This window comes from Macrosteles quadrilineatus, unplaced genomic scaffold, assembly GCF_028750875.1.
Source record: "Macrosteles quadrilineatus isolate MER2022 unplaced genomic scaffold, UCM_ALF_1.0 Scaffold_1__1_contigs__length_201487025, whole genome shotgun sequence".
NCBI lineage: Eukaryota > Metazoa > Arthropoda > Insecta > Hemiptera > Cicadellidae > Macrosteles > Macrosteles quadrilineatus.
The window spans coordinates 114,355,751-114,380,236 of record NW_026542594.1 but is presented as its reverse complement, the minus strand read 5'-3'; the positions used below and the strand labels follow the sequence as shown (position 1 = coordinate 114,380,236).

General features: G+C 38.1%; 1 protein-coding gene and 1 long non-coding RNA gene across 3 annotated transcripts in view; both read left to right on the top strand.

The window, feature by feature from the left end:
- LOC128983556 (uncharacterized) overlaps nucleotides 1-16,176 on the top strand; it is a 137,988-nt gene extending 121,812 nt beyond the window's left edge. Inside the window, exon 5 of one of the 2 annotated variants that reach the window (XR_008489866.1) lies at nucleotides 16,082-16,176. This is a non-coding gene — a long non-coding RNA (uncharacterized LOC128983556). Of the gene's footprint in view, nucleotides 1-15,960; nucleotides 16,055-16,081 lie in introns of those variants that run through there. The other variant, XR_008489865.1, reaches the window with a different exon arrangement.
- A 128-nt stretch (nucleotides 16,177-16,304) lies between these two features.
- LOC128999990 (QRFP-like peptide receptor) overlaps nucleotides 16,305-24,486 on the top strand; it is a 97,177-nt gene continuing 88,995 nt past the window's right edge. The window contains exon 1 of the mRNA XM_054426821.1: nucleotides 16,305-17,212. Coding sequence (XP_054282796.1) covers nucleotides 16,843-17,212 — 370 coding nt within the window. The 5' untranslated portion in view covers nucleotides 16,305-16,842. The remainder of the gene's footprint in view (nucleotides 17,213-24,486) is intronic.

The window sequence follows — 24,486 nt, the reverse complement described above, 5'->3', positions numbered from 1 at the left end:
AGATTGAAAATGTTGATAATTTATAATATAGTAAAAACCCAGAACTGGATTTCATCGTTAAAATAAAGTAAAGGTACATTTTAATCGAAAAACTAAAACTTTTCATGTAGAAAACACAAATTTCTTTGAAATTTTTTTACAAATAAATAATTATCTACAAAGACGATTTTTACATTTTTAAGCGGACATAATATTGAATAATACTTTCTCAGGGACCATTAAGACACTCAAGTGGGCAGATAAGCGTTATCAACCCTATTATTTTCCATTATAGTTTCAATCTAGTGTCCCTGGACGGTCATTATAAGTCCATGAAAGACGAAGTAAAATACATGCATTCAACCAATCATAATACGTTATCATATATTACTTAAAAGTTAACTTGGGATAGTTAAGTAATAGTTAAGTTAATTTTGGAATAGTTGCACATAAATTGAATTCTCCGTTTTATTTTATTTGGTTTAGTTCACAGGAACATTATAGGTTTTAAATGTACAGGAATGGTGGAAATACAGTTATGATAAACCATTCAGCAGCCGTCACATCGTTTCATTTTAAATAACTAAATCGTCTGGAATCGAGGTAGCGAGGAGTATTATCGATAGTTTTTCGTCTGTGAATATAATATGGACATATTTTGAAATCTAGAAGCAGAAATGCAATAATACAATATTACACGTGCTGCATAATATTGTTCATTCATAAATACCAGTTTACCTTCTAAGAAAGCCCGTGTTGTAAACGTATGCAATAGAACCCACACAAGGATGATCAATATACAGTACCATCTTTTGACAACTTAACAATTATTTTTTAGAAATTATATTTTTCACAATTTTAGTTATTTTATTGTGTCTGTATCGATTCGGACAACTAACACCCCTCAGCTAGTGTTTACGTTAAGGGAATATTGAAAATAATTAAATATTACGGTAAATATTTACGTATTTAACCACCAAATACTTTTAAACGGCTTTCCCTTTTTTGGTAATCAAACTAAGGAACAATTTGTGGAACGAAGCTACAACTAAATGAGAAAGTACGGGGCAAGAAACCACGGTGAGGGGAGGGGAGGAAGGAAATTACAATGTTCCTGTTGTTTTATTAATAATTACTTTATAATCATAGAAACACATTTCTCTTGCTTTTCCGCCCTTATATCCATCATTATTACAATATCACTTTATTATCACTGGATTAGTGAGGAACTGAAATATTACTTTAGTAAACTTTAAATGTTACGTTGCAGCAAACATGCATGTATACTAAGCGAATTTCCTCACATAAAATTGAATTTGTAAACAAAAAGTTTTAAAACTATCAATCCCTATTAAATAAAACCACGCTTAGAAAATTTACTAATATTGTTGTTGGTACAAGGAACTCCCATGTAATATTGTAGTTGAATCTTAGAAGAGTTTATTTGATTATTATAAATAAATTTGCTGAATGAATATTTACCTACAAACAAGAGGTTTATAACAATGAGACCATGTACAGAGTTCATAGACATTTTAATATGTCAGTAATAAGAAAGTTATTAATAACGGTTAGCGTAATTTTTGTGGTTTGTAATGTGGAGAAACGTATATTTGGCTTTTTTAAATTTTAAGCACAGATTTAGGTACCCTAAATATACAGATTACAAAACAGAACACCCGGGAATTAGAGTACATTCCCGTTCTCCATTAAATATCGTTCCCGTAGTGCGGCCTCGGCTGGTCCACGAGCTTATTCTAAAAGCTATTTTTTGTGAATAACAATTTAACTAAATGTTGAATTTGGAATTCAGGGACTCCAAAATACTCCGAGGACCTTTTTTAACTCCACATACGAGTCACAAGAGAGTGTTGATAAAGTTGTAAACATTGAATTTTGATTTTTTTTATCCTAACTGTTTGACTAAAATTACATTACGGAAAATACTACGAAAATTTTAAAGGCTATTAACGCACCACATTTGATATTAAACTCTACTCTGAAATATTGAAGTCATGATAAGGGTAACGTTGACGAGGTCATAGTCTGAGGCTGTGGCTCTTCGTCTCTAATTGTGTTTGCAAGGAAATGGAGTTGGAGCCGACCATCGTCTTACAGTTGCAGATGTCATTTGCTCAACATTCCAGCCAAGGAATGAAAATGTCTTTACTAAAAAATGTCCATACTTGAATACCATACACCTTTGTATTATAAAAAGTTAAAAGTTCTTTATTAATTAGGCTAAAAGACGAATTAAAACCAATACAAGAAAATACAGTAGTTGTATTGCAATGTTACGAGTTGAAATACATGTAACTTAAAATATTACTAGCAAACTCATAATTTGCAACAAAATAGTCCAATGCCATTGAAATTTGTTTCACTAAGCTTTAAAATATTAGCAACATTTCCTAAAATATATCAGTTTATTTTCTTACATTAATATTTAAATTATTATTATTATTATTATTTTGTAATTACAAGTATGGGATCAGCTTGGTTCATATAAAACCACACGATGTATAGAAAGTGCAAAGTAGATATGTTTAGCAATTTAAACGTAAATCATGTAGGTATAGAATGAGTGCAAAGAGTTATTAGAAAAATATAAAAAATTTATATAAAAATACTATTTCAAATAATATTAACAACTGGAAACCATGACGGGAAGCCTTTAAACAACATATAACAACATGCATTTTTTATATAATAAAAAAATCCGAATAAGAACATAACACAGTTTTGTGGAACAACAGTGCATTTTCGTATGGAACCTAACATTTAATACCTAAAATAAACAGTTTAAAAAATAAAACGAACTCCTAGATATACCATGGGCTAGTACCCAAATACCGAATTTCATAAAAATCGTTTTAATATTAATATAGAACACAGTCAAATATGCGTGAAACATCTTTTAATAGAAATTTAGATTATATAAATGCACATTTAACAAGTAATTGTTTAAGGATTGTACAGGGGCAAAGTATTATCATTGAGACTATTGGATACAATTATTGAGTAAGCTCATACATTTTGAGGAGTTGAAAAATTAATATAAAACATTTATAACACCAGCCGATGTGTTAAGTAGTAGTGTTGTGTTAACCTATTTTGTAAGCACATGGGAAATATGTATATTCAGAATAGTCGTAGTGAAAATTTATTTCACCAGGCCATTGATCTTTTATGGTAGCTATGAACTACAAAACGAACAATTTAAAATAAGATCAATTTAAATTTAATCCTTAACACATTTATAATCAATTAACTACTAAACTATTGATTTTTATTTGTGTGTATTTATGAATATGTAAATCATTGATTATTAGCTAATTTTATAGGATTCATTATCTATTCTAGCATGAATGAAGTGAATGAAGGACGGTACGGTATTTCTGGGACGTAAAGTTTTTCAAAAGATATTTAAATGAAGTCGACAAAGAAGCTAGGAATGTCCAAGTGAGTGGATGGGAAGAGTTAGTGGACAGGTTTAAAGCTCTCTCGCACACTCGCCGACTTTAACGATCGTAACAACATAACCTGCCTCAATATCCAAACGCTTAGTCACTCCACGTCTCCAGTTCACCAGCCACTGCTGTACACTGTACACCACCACTGTACACTGTACACTGTACACAACCACCACTGAACACTGCCACCACTGTACACTGCCACCAATGTACACTGTATACTGCCACCACTGTACATTCCACACTTCATAACAACATAACCTGCCTCAATATCTTAGTCACTCCACGTCTCCAGTTCACCAGACATCACTGTACACTGTACACAACAACCACTGTACACTGTACACAACCACAACTGTAAACTGTACACTGTACACAACCACAATTGTAAATTGTACACTGTACAACTGTACATAACCACCACTGTACAATGTACACTGTACACAACCCCCACTGTAAACTGTACACTGTACACACTGTACACAATCACCACTGTACAATGTACACTGTACACAACCACCACTGTACAATGTACACTGTACACAACCCCCACTGTAAACTGTACACTGTACACACTGTACACAACCACCACTGTACAATGTACACTGCCACCACTGTACACCTTACACAACCACCACTATACACTGTTAAAATGTTTTAAGAGCTACACTCTGTTTATCAATTTGTATTATAAGTTGCTAACAACAACGCTTCGCAGACGACATATTTAAGTAGATGAGATGATATTTCAGGAGTTCAGTATTCATGTTATCATTAGGATGAAATTTTTAATTAAATGAAGCAACTAATGAAAGTCTCGAGTGTAATATTAAGAGAACAGGTGGAGAAGATGAGGCCGCCATTTTAGAAGTTGGATAAGTTCAAACTGAAATAGTTTTAGTACAAATTATAATACTTACAAGTATTTCTTTTAATATTATGGAAGAAAATGTTAATTTTTTAAGCACAGTTGATAGTAAGAATGATAATAAACGACTGTTCTGTAACAACCATTTACTGTAATAGTTAGCTTGTTTAGATGGCTTACATTTTAGTTTTATTTTATTTTGTTTTTGTAATCCTGGACCGAGCCCTACTCTGAGTTTTTAAGCGTTGGGAACTAACTATCTGTTTTGGTAGATTTATAAGTGTAGACTTAAAACTCTTCACAAAAAGTTGGTAAAGCTACTCACCTTTGTAGACGAGTCACAGTAATTTATTATTTATGTATGCAGTACATAAAAAAAATGTTGATTTATATCCACATTGAATATTTATTTTTATCAGTATGAATGGTATATTCATTCATTCGAAAGTGCGTTTCGTCACGACAGAAACATCGATTGTCCAAACAATTTGGCAACCACTACGCCATCACTTGATGTATCGGCCATAGAGTAAATGTTTAGTTATAAACATTATCGAAAAGAACCCGCCTGACGTTTATTTCTCCTAGAATCGATTGTGTTCACTATGGAAATGTTTGTTTTCATTTCGTGAATTCTGGACTGGATGGTCCATGGAAAATGTTAAGTGGTTAATTCAACCCAGGGCCAAATTCAATCAGCAGGGAAATGCTTACCGAAATGGTCAATTAAAGAATATAGCCTATATTTAGTTCTACATTGTAGTCGATGTAAGCACTCTTCTCCGGGACATCACTGTGAAGCGATGACACACCACTTGTCCGACATCAGATACATTGTAGTCGATGTAAGCACTCTTCTCCGAGACATCACCGTGAAGTGATGACACACCACTTGTCCGACATCAGATACAGTGTAGTCGATGTAAGCACTCTTCTCCGGAACATCTCCGTGAAGCGATGACACACTACTTGATCGACAACAGATACATTGTACTTGATGTAAGCACTCTTCTCTGGGACATCACCGACAAGCGATGACACACTACTTGTTCGACAACAGATACATTGTAGTTGATGTAAGCACTCTTCTCTTGGACATCACCGTGAAGCGATGACACACTACTTGTTAGACATCAGATACATTGTAGTTGATGTAAGCACTCTTCCCTGGGACATCAGCGTGAATCGATGACACACCACTTGTCCAACATCAGATACATTGTAGTCGATGTAAGCACTCTTCCCTGGGACATCAGCGTGAATCGATGACACACCACTTGTCCAACATCAGATACATTGTAGTCGATGTAAGCACTCTTCCCTGGGACATCAGCGTGAATCGATGACACACCACTTGTCCAACATCAGATACATTGTAGTCGATGTAAGCACTCTTCCCTGGGACATCACCGTGAAGCGATGACACACTACTTGTTAGACATCAGATACATTGTAGTTGATGTAAGCACTCTTCCCTGGGACATCAGCGTGAATCGATGACACACCACTTGTTCGACATCAGATACATTGTAGTCGATGTAAGCACTCTTCTCTGGGACATCACCGACAAGCGATGACACACTACTTGTTCGACATCAGATACATTGTAGTTGATGTAAGCACTATTCTCTTGGACATCACCGTGAACCGATGACACACCACTTGTCCAACATCAGATACATTGTAGTCGATGTAAGCACTCTTCTCCGGGACATCACCGTGAAGCGATGACACGCCACTTGTCTGACATCAGATACATTGTAGTCGATGTAAGCACTCTTCTCCGGGACATCACCGTGAGGCGATGACACACCACTTGTTCGACATCAGATACATTGTAGTCGATGTAAGCACTCTTCTCCGGGACATCAGCGTGAATCGATGACACACCACTTGTCCGACATCAGATACATTGTAGTCGATGTAAGCACTCTTCTCCGGGACATCACCGTGAGGCGATGACACACCACTTGTTCGACATCAGATACATTGTAGTCGATGTAAGCACTCTTCTCCGGGACATCACCGTGAACCAATGACACACCACTTGTTCGACATCAGATACATTGTAGTCGATGTAAGCACTCTTCTCCGGGACATCAGCGTGAATCGATGACACACCACTTGTCCGACATCAGATACATTGTAGTCGATGTAAGCACTCTTCTCCGGGACATCACCGTGAGGCGATGACACACCACTTGTTCGACATCAGATACATTGTAGTCGATGTAAGCACTCTTCTCCGGGACATCACCGTGAACCAATGACACACCACTTGTTCGACATCAGATACATTGTAGTCGATGTAAGCACTCTTCTCCGGGACATCACCGTGAACCAATGACACACCACTTGTTCGACATCAGATACATTGTAGTCGATGTAAGCACTCTTCTCCGGGACATCACCGTGAACCAATGACACACCACTTGTTCGACATCAGATACATTGTAGTCGATGTAAGCACTCTTCTCCGGGACATCAGCGTGAATCGATGACACACCACTTGTCCGACATCAGATACATTGTAGTCGATGTAAGCACTCTTCTCCGGGACATCACCGTGAGGCGATGTCACACCACTTGTTCGACATCAGATACATTGTAGTCGATGTAAGCACTCTTCTCCGGGACATCACCGTGAACCAATGACACACCACTTGTTCGACATCAGATACATTGTAGTCGATGTAAGCACTCTTCTCCGGGACATCACCGTGAAGCGATGACAGGTGATAGCCACTTGACGTCAGTCCATTACACGCTACGTATCAGTCGTACACCTGGGAATGATTTTACTGGACGCCCACCTAGTGGTAGTCCGCACCTTTGAAACACCGCGCCGCCACCTCCGAGCTCTCCAGAATGCTGCTAATGACTGGCATTAGTCTTTTTGTCTCAAGGACTTCAAGAAGACTATTGAAGGCACTTAATTAATTTGATTTTATTGGCGCAATTTTTTTACTTATGGACCCGGATGAAATTCTTCTGAAATCGGAGTGGAAATTGGATACGTCAGTTATGTGCTCCTCAAATTGGATGTGTGCAGAACACAAAAGACGCTCGTATCATCATGAAATGTACTGAGCAAAAGATTTATCGTACGACTATAACTTCATAATATTTAAAAGTTTTGTTTGCTTCCACTATATGGCGATTCCTTTTGTATGTCAAAGCTTAGGCCATAATCGAGCAATATTTGTAAAGACAAATATTCTAAGCAGCCTGTTTCAAAATTTAAACACACTTTAGTTTAAAACAAGCTAAAAGCAATAAAATGCAGGTGCTATTCTTTTGTTATCAATCCGTAGAAGATGTTATGTGTTGTAAATTAACGGCATAAAGCATAATATTGTAACTTTTCTGGTGAAATATTTTTGTAACCACATTATTTATGAATAATTACACTAAACAAATACAGTATAATAGAATAATTTATGGCGGAAAGTGATTTTTTCACTTGCGAAAGCGATCTTAAGTTTTTGTGAAAAGGCACTTTTTGCAATCGTGATGATGCATATTTACGTTCAAACAAACTAGGTATGAAAACGAAAATATTTTTCATGTAAAGACAATCTTTAAAAACGAATGTCAACTAGTTTTTAATTTTTCTAATAAAAAAAAAAAAACAGCCCCGTTTAGTAAGTGTGTATCACTTCATCATCTTGTCTGTTACGATTGTGTCAGTGTACGTTATCCTATCGATAGGTCGAACTATTGACAAGAATGCAACAATAATCTACATCTACAACCGATCAAAACAAAGGAAAAAGCTTTTTACTCCTTAGGGATAAAATAGCTACTTTAGCCCCCCATCACCTGTATTAAAAGTTGCGTAAATTATCTCCTAATTTCATAATTTTGTTCAAACTACAAGTATTGGTACAGCGAGACAGCGCATCCAGTTCAATGGACGTGCCAGAACCTGTCAACTATTTGCAGTTGCAGTGAGGAGCTAATTGTGGCACCATGACCGAGAAACCCAGCACCAGCAGACAACACAGTACAGTGTGACGACATTAATAAACACAACCTAACTGCCTACATTTTCAAGACTTTTATTTTTATTGTATTTGGTATTTAATTATGCCCTCAGTGCTTTCATGGCAAAGTGACTATCTCTACATAGTACTGTACCACCATTAACTATATATATAGTGAATGACACTATAACAACAAGATCGGCACGCGCTCATCATATCAGTAGCCTGATGACCCACTTGCTGATGTGAACATAACACCTGCAAATGCTTGAGAATAGTTGTTGTCGAAAAATATGGATGAAGTCAAAGGTTTGAACCCCTATCATCAGCAGCTAGCCCTGGTTGAAAGTGTGGTATACAAACAAAAGACTTGTCTTACAGTTGTCTTAAAACAACTATAATTTTAATTTGTCTTAGGACGTTATTACAAAACTATTACGTTGTTCTTTATTTACATTTTGTTCTATAATTTTCGGCTTACTAATACTAGTAATTACTGAACATGCTATGTTCTATATATTTTTAATATAAAATGCAGTCTTGTTGAAGCTTAGCCTAAATATTCAGCACTGTCTGATTCTCCAAATTTTTAACTCTATATCTTGTGGAAGTTATATTTTGCCAAATGTTAAACTAATGGCTACTTTACTGATGTAAAACTATCACTGACAAATACAACAAACATAACATTAATTCAAAAACCCTATTTCAAATAGACCAATCCAATTGTAAATCACGGCACCTTTTCTTTTAGAATTACCCTCAAGTTAAGTGTAAGACATAGCCTACAATAATAACAAAATTGCCTAATAAACATCAACGAATTGTGGATATTTATAGGCATGGTCTGTGGATACGATACTGTCTGGTGTGGATTAACGTCCATACTAGCATAGACTAACCATGTTTTATCTATGACTATCCGCAGTACTATCCTGATAATTAGACAGTTCGTAAATTACATGGCAAAAATGTGGTTCGGATTCCTTTCTAAACTGTAGATGCCTTAGTTTCCATTGGCTGTATGGGCTATTATTTAACATTTCTGTCTAAGGGACATGTCAGCCTTAGTCAGGACCAGCGATCATTAGTCAGTAAACAAGACCACAAGATAGCGCCACTTACCCCCAGGTCGCCATCGCCAAGTATAAAATGTATCGTTATGGTAGGTATTCAAATTACACCAAAGTCAATGGGTATACCTGACATAGGTACATACATAGTTTCAGTTTATAAGATTGGATTAGATTAGATTGCAAACCATTCAACCGCTTTAATATAAGTAAGCTACACATTGATATTAAAATGTTATCCAATCAAACTCCCGATAGGTTAATCTAACGTAATTATAAAAGATCGGAAATTGTGCTTTGAATTACAATCAGTTGCATTGCATGGTATTAATATCTAAACTCGATTTAATTCAACAACTCAGTAAACACAATGAAGATTAGCATTCGCAAAGAGGTCCGGTCGGCGGAGCAGTTTGGTTCTCAGACTGAGACTGATTTTATAGACCGCGACGGAATTAAAACAAACGATGCATGTAAATATCGAGGAGAAGTTTGGAAGTGGCGATCAATAAGACGAGGACCGGTTGGGTCGGAGGCTCGCCCGTCCGTGGCAGCAGCCGAGGATAGGATCAGCTGGGGGCTGGGCGCGGTTTTGGCGGTAATAATTGTGAAGGGATACACGAATAAGATAGTATGTAACCATGAGGGTTAGATAATCTACCCTTAACACCACCAACATTCAAAGCAAACCTAAAAATATTTATTATCTAACGGTATACCTGTGGCGCAACGCAGTCGTGACGGAGAGCGTGTTGATGTATAGTTCATCTCTACAGGTGTTGTTATAGACATGGTGAAGGTGGCTGTAGTCATGGCTCAAAACAGTCGTGACGAGAGTGTGTTGTTGTATAGTTAATCTCTTTCGGTGTGGTTATATACATGGTGAAGGTGGTTGTAGCCATGGCGCAAAGCAGTAATGACGAGAATGTGTTGTTGTATAGTTAATCTCTTTCGGTGTGGTTATAGACATGGTGAAGGTGGTTGTAGCCATGGCGCAAAGCAGTAGTCACGAGAGTGTGTTGTTGTATAGTTAGTTCATCTCTATCGGTGTGGTTATAGACATGGTGAAGGTGGCTGTAGCCATGGCGCAAAGCAGTAGTCACGAGAGCGTGTTGTTGTATAGTTAGTTCATCTCTATCGGTGTGGTTATAGACATGGTGAAGGTGGCTGTAGCCATGGCGCAAAGCAGTAGTCACGAGAGCGTGTTGTTGTATAGTTAGTTCATCTCTATCGGTGTGGTTATAGACATGGTGAAGGTGGCTGTAGCCATGGCGCAAAGCAGTAATGACGAGATTGTGTTGTTGGATAGTTCATCTCCACAGGTGTTGTTATAGACGTGGTGAAGGTGGCTGTAGTCATTGCTCAAAGCAGTCGTGACGAGAGCGTGTTGTTGTATTGTTCATCTCTACAGCTGTTGTTATAGACGTGGTGAAGGTGGCTGTAGTCATTGCTCAAAGCAGTCGTGACGAGAGCGTGTTGTTTTATTGTTCATCTCTACAGCTGTTGTTATAGACGTGGTGAAGGTGGCTGTAGTCATTGCTCAAAGCAGTCGTGACGAGAGCGTGTTGTTGTATTGTTCATCTCTACAGCTGTTGTTATAGACGTGGTGAAGGTTGCTGTAGCCATGGCTCAAAGCAGTAGTTACGAGAGCGTGTTGTTGTATTGTTCATCTCTACAGCTGTTGTTATAGACGTGGTGAAGGTGGCTGTAGTCATTGCTCAAAGCAGTCGTGACGAGAGTGTGTTGTTGTATAGTTAATCTCTTTCGGTGTGGTTATATACATGGTGAAGGTGGTTGTAGCCATGGCGCAAAGCAGTAATGACGAGAGTGTGTTGTTGTATAGTTAATCTCTTTCGGTGTGGTTATAGACATGGTGAAGGTGGTTGTAGCCATGGCGCAAAGCAGTAGTCACGAGAGTGTGTTGTTGTATAGTTAGTTCATCTCTATCGGTGTGGTTATAGACATGGTGAAGGTGGCTGTAGCCATGGCGCAAAGCAGTAGTCACGAGAGCGTGTTGTTGTATAGTTAGTTCATCTCTATCGGTGTGGTTATAGACATGGTGAAGGTGGCTGTAGCCATGGCGCAAAGCAGTAGTCACGAGAGCGTGTTGTTGTATAGTTAGTTCATCTCTATCGGTGTGGTTATAGACATGGTGAAGGTGGCTGTAGCCATGGCGCAAAGCAGTAATGACGAGATTGTGTTGTTGGATAGTTCATCTCCACAGGTGTTGTTATAGACGTGGTGAAGGTGGCTGTAGTCATTGCTCAAAGCAGTCGTGACGAGAGCGTGTTGTTGTATTGTTCATCTCTACAGCTGTTGTTATAGACGTGGTGAAGGTGGCTGTAGTCATTGCTCAAAGCAGTCGTGACGAGAGCGTGTTGTTTTATTGTTCATCTCTACAGCTGTTGTTATAGACGTGGTGAAGGTGGCTGTAGTCATTGCTCAAAGCAGTCGTGACGAGAGCGTGTTGTTGTATTGTTCATCTCTACAGCTGTTGTTATAGACGTGGTGAAGGTTGCTGTAGCCATGGCTCAAAGCAGTAGTTACGAGAGCGTGTTGTTGTATTGTTCATCTCTACAGCTGTTGTTATAGACGTGGTGAAGGTGGCTGTAGTCATTGCTCAAAGCAGTCGTGACGAGAGCGTGTTGTTGTATTGTTCATCTCTACAGCTGTTGTTATAGACGTGGTGAAGGTGGCTGTAGTCATTGCTCAAAGCAGTCGTGACGAGAGCGTGTTGTTTTATTGTTCATCTCTACAGCTGTTGTTATAGACGTGGTGAAGGTGGCTGTAGTCATTGCTCAAAGCAGTCGTGACGAGAGCGTGTTGTTGTATTGTTCATCTCTACAGCTGTTGTTATAGACGTGGTGAAGGTTGCTGTAGCCATGGCTCAAAGCAGTAGTTACGAGAGCGTGTTGTTGTATTGTTCATCTCTACAGCTGTTGTTATAGACGTGGTGAAGGTGGCTGTAGTCATTGCTCAAAGCAGTCGTGACGAGAGCGTGTTGTTGTATTGTTCATCTCTACAGCTGTTGTTATAGACGTGGTGAAGGTGGCTGTAGTCATTGCTCAAAGCAGTCGTGACAAGAGCGTGTTGTTGTATTGTTCATCTCTACAGCTGTTGTTATAGACGTGGTGAAGGTGGCTGTAGTCATTGCTCAAAGCAGTCGTGACGAGAGCGTGTTGTTGTATTGTTCATCTCTACAGCTGTTGTTATAGACGTGGTGAAGGTGGCTGTAGTCATTGCTCAAAGCAGTCGTGACGAGAGCGTGTTGTTGTATTGTTCATCTCTACAGCTGTTGTTATAGACGTGGTGAAGGTGGCTGTAGTCATTGCTCAAAGCAGTCGTGACGAGAGCGTGTTGTTGTATTGTTCATCTCTACAGCTGTTGTTATAGACGTGGTGAAGGTGGCTGTAGTCATTGCTCAAAGCAGTCGTGACGAGAGCGTGTTGTTGTATTGTTCATCTCTACAGCTGTTGTTATAGACGTGGTGAAGGTGGCTGTAGTCATTGCTCAAAGCAGTCGTGACGAGAGCGTGTTGTTGTATTGTTCATCTCTACAGCTGTTGTTATAGACGTGGTGAAGGTTGCTGTAGCCATGGCTCAAAGCAGTAGTTACGAGAGCGTGTTGTTGTATTGTTCATCTCTACAGCTGTTGTTATAGACGTGGTGAAGGTGGCTGTAGTCATTGCTCAAAGCAGTCGTGACGAGAGCGTGTTGTTGTATTGTTCATCTCTACAGCTGTTGTTATAGACGTGGTGAAGGTGGCTGTAGTCATTGCTCAAAGCAGTCGTGACAAGAGCGTGTTGTTGTATTGTTCATCTCTACAGCTGTTGTTATAGACGTGGTGAAGGTGGCTGTAGTCATTGCTCAAAGCAGTCGTGACGAGAGCGTGTTGTTGTATTGTTCATCTCTACAGCTGTTGTTATAGACGTGGTGAAGGTGGCTGTAGTCATTGCTCAAAGCAGTCGTGACAAGAGCGTGTTGTTGTATTGTTCATTTCTACAGGTGATGTTAGAGTCGTTGTGGAGTGAAATCTAGAAGTTGTACTAAGCAGTAGTCACGAGAGCGTGTTGTTGTATGGTTCATCTCTACAGCTGTTATAGACATGGTGAAGGTGGCTGTAGCCATGGCGCAAAGCAGTAGTCACGAGAGCGTGTTGTTGTATAGTTAGTTCATCTCTATCGGTGTGGTTATAGACATGGTGAAGGTGGCTGTAGCCATGGCGCAAAGCAGTAATGACGAGATTGTGTTGTTGGATAGTTCATCTCCACAGCTGTTGTTATAGACGTGGTGAAGGTTTCTGTAGCCATGGCTCAACGCAGTCGTGACGAGAGCGTGTTGTCGTATTGTTCATCTCTACAGGTGATGTTAGAGTCGTTGTGGAGTGACATCCAGAAGTTGTACTAAGCAGTAGTCACGAGAGCGTGTTGTTGTATGGTTCACCTCTACAGATGTTGTTACAGAAGTGGTGATAGTGACGTCTAGAAGTTGTACAAAGCAGTAGTCACGAGAGCGTGTTGTTGTATAGTTCATCTCTACAGCTGTTGTTATTGACGTGGTGAAGGTTGCTGTAGCCATGGCTCAACGCAGTCGTGACGAGAGCGTGTTGTTGTATTGTTCATCTCTACAGGTGATGTTAGAGTCGTTGTGGAGTGAAATCTAGAAGTTGTACTAAGCAGTAGTCACGAGAGCGTGTTGTTGTATGGTTCACCTCTACAGCTGTTGTTATAGACGTGGTGAAGGTTGCTGTAGCCATGGCTCAAAGCAGTAGTCACGAGAGCGTGTTGTGGTGGTACGGTTCATCTCTACACGTGTTGTTATAGACGTTGTGATAGTGACGTCTAGAAGTTGTACTAAGCAGTAGTCACGAGAGCGTGTTGTTGTATAGTTCATCCCTACAGGTGTTGTTATATAAGTGGTGAAGGTTGATGTAGCCATGGCGCAAAGCAGTCGTGACGAGAACGTGTTGTTGTATTGTTCATCTCTACAGGTGTTGTTATGTAAGTTGTGAAGATTGCTGTAGCCATGACGCAAAGGAGTCGTGACGAGAGCGTGTTGTTGTAGCCCAGATGTCTGACAATAGCACCTCACCTCGTGTTTATTTACTTTGGCAAAACAGTCCGACCATTTCCTCATCATTCCTATTACTTATAACAATATTGCATCGGTAGGAAACCACGCTGTCTGGCTTGCTTATACCCTTTTTTCCATCCATGAGAGTAAATGTGAATTATGTAATTGCAAAGAAAGTGGACTGTTAGAAGATAGTTGTTGGAATTTTCCCAAATTTTGATTTAAATATTCACTAATGCTTGTTTAAGTAGATAGCTGTAGAACAATTGTACATTTGACTTGGCTCGTCGTTGTCTTTGGACCTTACCATGCAACATGATGGGCGAATAGTATAATACACTCTGAGGTATTGACAAAAGGCTGCTGTAGCATGTCTTCTTAAATACATACCATCGTTGTTATGGTCCTGAATCAAATATCGTGACCAAATGATTTTTTAGTAGTATCACATTTTATACTGTATTGTTCCAACAGTTCAGTTCCGAGGTTATTATTCTCTATCGTCACACAATTGAATTGTTGTCACTAAACTATTGTGACGTCATTGTTAGTGTAAAGCAAAGTGGTAATAGAGGGATGAGAAAGACAGAATTATTAAGTGGTGCTCTTTATCACCATCTCATAAGCGTACAGAGGGACTGTGGGCTGTACTGACCATTAGGTCCGTGGCGACTGGCCAGTATTGTCCACTATGTCGCTCTAAATCATGCCTAATTGTGTTAATTTTCAGCCAACTGACCATATTTATTTTTAAAATGTCAGCTGGTTCTTCTTGTAGTAATCTGTTTGAAGCTGTCTTAAACAATCTTGAACCGCTTTGGGCAGCAAATCAAAAAAGATAGGTACTGTAGCTTAAAATAGGCCTAGTAATAATAACTTTGTTTGTTTTAATCCTTAAAAATACTCAAGGCTTTTCCTCACTTGATATAGTTAGCTTTGCAAATATGTATAATGGTTCAGTTTAACTCCCGGATGGAAACTTACAAGGTAGGGATTATCCCTTACGAAACCCCAGTTTAAGAATGTATTCGAAGTATTGACAATGGTTCCATAGAAAAATTCAAATGTGTGACCGTGAAATTGTTCCTGTTTAACGATAAAGCAAAGCTTTGGCTGAAGAGTTCGTAGAGTGTTGGTGGTCTTTGCGGTCGATTGTCTGACCACAAGCCACACATGAGTCAGAGCGGAGGCATTGTGATGCCCACAAGTCTGTGGTGTGTAAACCAGCCTTGGTGTCAGTTGGACAAACATATGTCAGACACACATTGCGGTGTTTACTTTTTCGCAATGGCTGAAATTAATTACCTCTTAATGACATATGTTTTCCTGCAGCCTACTTATATTAGCTCCATTAAAATCGCTTCACGGATAGGACGGTAGATCTAAACACAACATATGAAAAGGTGTTGGGGTTAAGTGTCGAGATGCGTCCCTGGACGAGGCATCGCGTAGCCCCACAGCAAGGGCCTCACATCCACGGCTAGTCTGATGTGTATGTGTGTGTTACAGATGGACGGTGAGGGGGTGTGAGGGTGAGGCACCGAGATGCGTCCCCGGACGAGGCATCGCGTAGCCCCACAGCGAGGGCCTCACATCCACGGCTAGTCTGATGTGTATGTGTGTGTTACAGATGGACGGTGAGGAGGTGTGAGGGTGAGGCGCCGAGATGAGTCCCCGGACGAGGCGTCGCGTAGCCCCACAGCAAGGGCCTCACATCCAAGGCTAGTCTGATGTGTATGTATGTGTTACAGATGGACGGTGAGGAGGTGTGAGGGTGAGGCGCCGAGATGCGTCCCCGGACGAGGCGTCGCGTAGCCCCACAGCAAGGGCCTCACATCCACGGCTAGTCTGATGTGTATGTGTGTGTTACAGATGGACGGTGAGGAGGTGTGAGGGTGAGGCGCCGAGATGCGTCCCCGGACGAGGCGTCGCGTAGCCCCACAGCGAGGGCCTCACATCCACGGCTACACATCTACTCTGCTAGGTCATGTCGCAAGTGACGTTCTTGCCAATTAATGCGAACTCACGACCGCAGATCACTCGATCGATTCTACTAGTCATTTGATACGTTTCTGTTCTCTATAGTTCTCTTGTTAGGTTCTCTTCATTTAAGCGGTGCTGGTTCGTTTGTTGATGTTAAAAACGGTGCTATAAAGTTGTTACTATTTTCGAGCATTTTAAAATATTACCAAATCATATTGTAGATTCCACATTCCTAACTAGTTTGGTTTTTACCTGATATTAATATAAATAGATTCAACTTTTTACCGTATGTGACAAATGTATTGCTGTGATAAATAAAGTATTTTAGTACCGGTAAATTTTACAAGTCGACTCTCTAGCTATTATAATTTGGTCCGGAGACCAGGAACAGATCTAACAACCTCACTTATGATTTCTTCATTGGCTCCGGGTCCGGAAAGCAATTCGACATATCCGTACTTGTTCATCAACAGCAGTGTTCTGCCAGTGACCTCCTCTCCTAACTCCACCAATGGCTCCGACTTCGACCCTCCGGTGTTTCCCGCGTACATCCGCACCACCTCCATCATATTCTGTGTCATCATCCTCGGCATCGGCGTCATAGGCAATGTGATGGTGCCTCTGGTCATCCTCAAGTCCAAGGACATGCGCAACTCCACCAACATCTTCCTGATGAACCTCAGCATCGCAGACCTCATGGTCCTGCTGGTCTGCACTCCGACTGTCCTCGTGGAAGTCAACTCCAAGCCAGAGACGTGGGTGCTCGGCGAGGAAATGTGTAAGTAAATTTCTTATTACTAGTTAAGATTTATAATGCATTATAAACACGACTATAACTGCAGTAAACTGCTGTTGTTAGTCCAATCGGAGTTCAGTAACGTATGTAAATTGTATGCGCATTTTTTATTTTATTACGATTTGTTTCTCTGTATTTCAGGCTAACCACTATTTTTAAACTATTTTACACGGCTTTTCTAGAATACAGTATTGCTATAACCTAGAAACTGAATCCGACGTTATGGTACTATGTACAACAAATTATTCTTTACGCGTTGGTTCTAGTCTGCAAAATCAGTGCCTTCTAAGTACATGTCTGTATAGACGTCATGTCGGGACCGAAGACGCAGTCACATGACGATTTTGTCTGATGGATTGGAAACCCTTAATTCGAGTTAAATTTGTTTAAAGACTAAAATGTGTTCTACTAACAATTTGCAACTTATCTAGGTTGTATACTTTTTACATCATTTGAAGCACAGATAAACCGTGTTTGCCTTGAGCCATCCTGGCAAACTCCAACCGGTAGTGACGATACTTGGTCCGAATACTGTACAGGGTAAGCCGGTTAAAGCGGCGGGCAACTGACGTCATCTTCTGATGTCTACTGTGTTACTTGAGGAGGGGTCAAGACACAAGATCATTATTGTGATACCATGTTATTGGGGTAAACACGCGTTAAACTACTTCACACGGTAATACTACCATGAAACAATTACTTCAGGTACATACGGTGGACGTTATATAGCTGGTAAATATTAACGATGTGACGGCAACGTAATCAAAGTGACATGGATTAAACGGATTATATACAAATTAGAGTGGTTTTGCAGCTAAAGTGAAATCGTTTAACAACGTGTGATTTGTTAGGGCCGTTACGATCCACATAAGCTGGACCGAGTCCATCCATCATGCACGGGTGACACATGGGAGTCGTTATTACTTCTAAGAACACTTGGCAGAGCATTTGACAGGCAAAGCCACATTTCTATGCAAATCGTTTCACAATCAATATGACCCTCAGCCCCATACATCCCAGAGCGCGGGAATGAGAGGCGGTTTGGCGGGAACTGCTCCAGTCAGCTGACTTGTCTGATCACTTCTGCGAACCCCGGCAAAAACCCGCGAGTACATAGTCGCTTGTGCAGGTAATAGACGAGCATTCCGCGATCAATGCTTCCTCCACTTTTTCTCCGAGGATGCGCTTCTTGTAATGCCGCAGTAAATTGAAATAGATGGAGAAAGTCTGATAAGCTATGTGAAAAATGTGAAATTGACTTACCGGGACGATGAGGAAAATAACTATCAAAGAAGGTAATAACTGGGAACATGTTTTTATATTGCGTTTATAGAACAAACCCTATAATGTAGGCTACTGTTTGTACACATATTATAGTATACAGAGTTAGGTCTTCAGGAGAACAATGTAAGTAATATCTGAAAAAGCAAGATTATGTATGGTAAGAATTAAGGACTCCCCCAAAGGCACATTTTTTAATAGAAGTTTAGTTAAAAAGAAAATCTGTTTGTTAACAGCTATTTAATTTCCTAATTAAATGTAAAAATAAAATAATGTATGTATAAATATGTTAAATGTTTGGGATTTGATACATTAAGCATCACAGTGTTTAAACCTACTTTTATCCTATACCTACACAAATATTTCTCCAAGGTTTGATGGATTTGATGGAGACTTTATAAACAGACATGATGGTTGTGCTGGATATAGCACTGATATTGTACCTGAATATTTGGGCCGTTGACCAGATCTGTCTGGCACCTCAGCGCATTCCTCGACTCCCTGCCACATTACACATCAGCCTGCGTTACGTTTATGTAAACATTGGCAAGAGAATCCTCCGTGGGTTACCCTGAAAATATTTTGAAAACCAAAATTTGAAATTGAATAAGTATAAAAATAAATTCAGTATAGTATACACCAATTACTGCTTGATGGTTGGAGTAAATTTCAGAGAATATCAATAAGCTTTTTACGTACTACGTTGTTTGACAAATTCAGTGTATGTCTCACGTTTCTATTTATTTTGAGAAAGGGAAAGTTTTGTTGGTACCTACGTTCTTCTGTTGTCCAATCTTTCTTTTTCAAATTTAGTGGTTCTATACCCCAATAGATCATAAATAATAACACTATTTACTGAAAAATCGGAAAAACTAAGTATTTTTGACAATTAAAACAACTCAAGGGAAAGATTTAGCTTTGGATATAGTCGAGTAAACTTATGCAAACACCCCAAAAAAATTGCTACAAATGGTTTTTTGTTGAATTTTACTTTAATAGATACCTGTCAATGAAAATATAAAAGTCTAGGAAAATCGGGTATCCGGAAAGGGTAATTTCCAAGATGGCGTCGAAGATTCCTGTAAAAATAAGTAAATCAAGGTAACTTGAATATTTGTTAACACATATCTTTGATTTTCAATCTAAATAACCATTTAACACCACAAAATGATGTACACAATGTGCAAGAAGACATTTAAACTTTATTAACATAAATATTCTAACAAATATACAATTCATTACAATGTTGATATAGTAAATGGGCTGCTCTGTTAAAACTTGTTCAACCGTCTTCGTCTTCATCTAACTCTATCGAACATGAATTGTTCTGCACATTGTCACGCTCTTCAAATTGGCATGGACCACAGGCTGTTGTGCAAAGAAGGCCATACTTTCTACAGGAACATCTTAAGGTTTTACAATTGGTAGAACAGTTACAATGAATGACCTTCAACATACTCTCTGGTGCAGCACTCTTTGTTGTAATTATTGGGTAGAATCGGTCGTTCTGGATCTTCCAGTCCCACTTTAAAGGATAAACCTCATTTTCCTTTCCCATCCATACCAGAATCTGGTAATAGTGATTCCGGCTTTACGAATTAAGAAGTGGTAACGACCTTTTTGCTGAATATATTGTATCGCAATTTTCCTATGAAACCGTTACATGTAGGCCTACCATCATATAAAATGGACTTGGCCTTACAACCAAGGTCATCAACGAGCTCTGTGGTCTGGTTCGGAGTGGTAAATACTTTGGTACATGATTGTAAGGTAAGGTCCCCTTTTGACATTTTCTGGAAACACATGGGAATTTCACTGCGGAAAGATTACATCAATTGTCTGCAGAGTACATATCTATCATTGGCAAATACCTGACACACGATTTTCCTGGGTATCCATTTCCTTTATAAATAGTGTGCATCAAACCATGCCATCCTAGGGTAGCCGATTTGAAAGACAGTTCCCAAAAATATCAATCTTTTTGTTACATTCAGGGAAAATTAGGGGCTCTGTAAAACTTATGTTTTATGAATACGCCTATTGTTTTCTGAAGATCAAACAAATATCGGCACTTTCAATAATACAGCAATATTCAACTCAGCTTAATGACGCCTTGCTATATTAAAGACTGTCTTCTGTCCTGGAGCAAGGCTACACTAGCATGGTCTTGCCTGGTGTCATGGCAGCTATCATTTCCATTCCATGAAACGTTACTTTTACATCGAGAGTTGAAATATTGTGGTCAACATTTTCTGCTGCTAATAACAATGCTGAATATTTTATTTCAGTGCTATTCTCGTGTTTGGGGCAATAACATTAGTAGCTTTTTTTCCAAATCTTTGCACTTCACTATACGACGAGCAGAACTCCAATATATTTAAAGTGTCTATTTAGAAATCTGGTCTTAAATAAATTATGCATTTGTACAGAAAGGGATAATTGTAAAGGATCAACTAGCGCTCGTTTGCGAACTTCCTGAATAATCGACTGACCGATGCCAGCAACCTTTTGATGGTTGTCTTTACCAACAAACGTTGTTTATGATAAAATTCTAAGTGATTCAGGTATGTACAGTAATTTAAAGCCGATTGAACATTAATGTCATCTGTGGTGGGGGTTTTCTCTATATTATTGTATACTAGCTGAATACCCGTCCTTCGTACGGGGTTGGCGTATAAGTATAAAATGCTTATTGCAGTTATATTAATGCTTTGTGTTTGCAATGGAAGAGGACACGGTTTGAGAAAATTTGGTTCTTTTAATTTACGGAAGATACAGTATAGCACACATACCATAGCCTAATGTTCTACCACTACACCTAAACAATAAAAAAGTAAATTATCGAATATTCGCACAATATCAAAACATAATTTATAAATTAAAAACATAAGCTTAACTGTAAGCAATCCTACTTTAACAGTTCTCATTGTGCATCACAGCTTCAAATTACCTATGTTGTCATAAATGAAAACAAAATGTATAAGTGTTGCACCCTGTTGGTGAACCTTATAACTTTTAATAATATTGAATATCATAGAACAACCTTTTTTTAAATGTATATCTTACGACAACTTGTATGCACCTTATTTCCAGGGACCTCTACTATGGTGTCCCCTCTTCGAACACTAGCCGCGTTTATTCCACCATTCGGTGGACATATTGACGCACCTTTTTTTCTGATTTCAACCACTTCGTATTTAACGATTAGTTGTTTGTAAAAATGGGGCAAGCTGGCTGAAAATCGTTATCAGCTATAATATACAGAAAATTGCATAAGAGCACCAGGCCTAGTCAGTTTTTGATACGAGAGAACGAAGGAATACATGAATAATAATTATCCACTAAAATTATACTCTAACGGATTAAAAACTAATTTAAAGCAATAATGCACATTTGAATACCCCCACCGCAGCAAACCTGCAGACTTAGCGAATTTCCATTTGCCTGATTGGATTTACACTAAAATGTCTCCTTAAAAACATCACATTTATTCCCTATTTAAATAGAATTAATTTAACAAGTACTTAGGTTTGCTGCAACAGGGAGGGTAAAAATGTGTTTTTTGTTGTAAAATGTTAATACTGTAGTTTAGTAAGAAATGAATGTATTTTCCAAATTTGATCAAAATATGTTCATAAACAAGCAAACTACAACAGTTGACTTATTCTCCATAAGAATAACACGTGAATTTAAATTTAAGTTTTTTTTCCGTAACCATTAGGCTAAACTCAACCTTACCATTAGTAATAACGCTTCAATATACTAAATTATTTGTTTTTTACATTTAAACCAAATTGTAAAACAATCTGATAAGAAATGTGCCTTTTATACAATAATAACTTTTAAAATCTGTACTTTCTGGCAAATTTAGGCGCCATCTTAAAAATTACCCACTTCCGGGATTCCGATTTTCCTAGACTTTTACTATGTTTTTTTAATATACCAATTAGATTAAATTGATGATAAAAAACCATTTGTAGCAATTTGTTTAAGGTTGTGCAATAAATTTTCTTATTTTGACTCGTCTAATATTATATTTAGCACATTGTCTTGTAGCTATGTGATATAAATTAAATGTTATACACATAATTAAACATATATATTATAATGTGTGGGTAAGATAGCCTAGTTTCCAAAATAACTGAACGTTCAACGAAACACCACTCACCTAGCAATACAGACATTGTTGTGTATAACCAGCTGATCAGCTGATCCCGCACTCCCTGCCACGTGCCGATGCTGCCTGTATTGCTCACTCAATTATTCAAGCTGATTCCTATTAACCCAGTTCAGTCCTGACTTTCTTCCCCTCATTTTATAAACATTTTAAAAGTGTTCAACGTCTTAAGTTTTTGTTCGTTAATTTTGTCAGAATATACGATTTCAATTCGTTAATTTGCTACATTATTACGTTATTTCCCCATAAGAAATTAAATATTTTTAATATTTTTATAATTTTATTGATTATTAATCCATTTAAAAATTAAAAAGCTCAATTAATACCACACCACGTAAAACATCAGAAAAACCACTTGGTATTGGTTGAAATTCATATTTATTTAAATCGTGTGTTTTTGTCTACTTTAATCACAAACAATAGACCATGGTGGTCTATTGTCTGAGCTTTAATTCAGAATGTGAAAAAGCTATGGCTACCGATTATATTTTATCAATATAATAAAACCAGGAAACCAAGTAATTTCTCGCCCTATATAAGTGATGATCATGCTAATCCTTGGTGTTCATGACAGAAAGATTGTAGATTGCTGTAATATATTTAATTTAAATTTATCAAATAGTCATAAATATAATTATAATTGATTTAATAGCTTTACATATCTAAATGCACATATATTTTTAACTCTAGGTTTGTATAAATGGAAATAGTTATTCAGAATATTTTTGTCATAAAACATGTTTAGTTAATCAGACTGTTTTCAGCACGAAAGTGCTCAATAATTTCCTATGTACGCAATTATAAAAATGTGTTTTCCTTGTAAAAATACTGATTTTACCAGCTTATATGTTCAACAAGTTTTAGTTTAAAGTAAAATCTTTAATAATAAGGAAAAAATACTTTCTTTACGTAACAACGTAGTATAAATGAACCGCAATGGTGAAAAATAGTAATTGAATATATCCGATTTAAAAACAAAATTAATATTTTTAATGGCCAATAATTTTTTTTTTTCTGTTTGCTAACCTATATACTGTGATTACTGTGATACAGATGAGTGAACTATCGGCATAAAATGTTCACCCTTATCTATACTGCACCTCTAACATTTACACAACAACTCACTAAAGTAGCATGAAGACTTGCTGTACACATTTGTACAAACCAGATCCTAACAGCTTCTGTCATGCAACCCTGATAAAAGAATAGAAGTACCAAAATGTGACGTGACGTTGAGTGGGGTGGAAGGGGGGGGGGGGGGAAATGTCCCCATTTCTGATCTGCAGGGGTCTTGGACTAATGCACGGCTGAGGTTATGTTAACTCAAGGATCTCTGGTGTTCTTGACTTTTGGGTTGACAAACTCCACCTTTCCAGCAAAATATTTACGAAACGAAACACTTACTTGTAACAAAATTTGGAAAACAAACATTACAAGCCTTAAGTTCAAATTAAAGATGATACAATAACATTTATAATAATTGTAAATATGACAACATTATGTTTCACTAAAAATAAATTTAAACGTTCCCTACAGTTTTTATGTTGTATCAGTTTTCCGCTTTTAGCTTTTTTGTTACTTTAAAACTGTACAGAACTATTCGATAACTAATTGAATAAAATTCACTAGACAGTCGAATGAGTTCATCTCGTATTTTTTTTTTTTTTTTTATTAAACTGTTTTTTTAAATTATTAACATTACTTGAGCATTCTTTTTTTATTATAATGATTTCGTGTTTGAAATACAGTATTTGTAAATCTGACTTTCAAATTTCAAGCATATTGTAATTTACCTTAC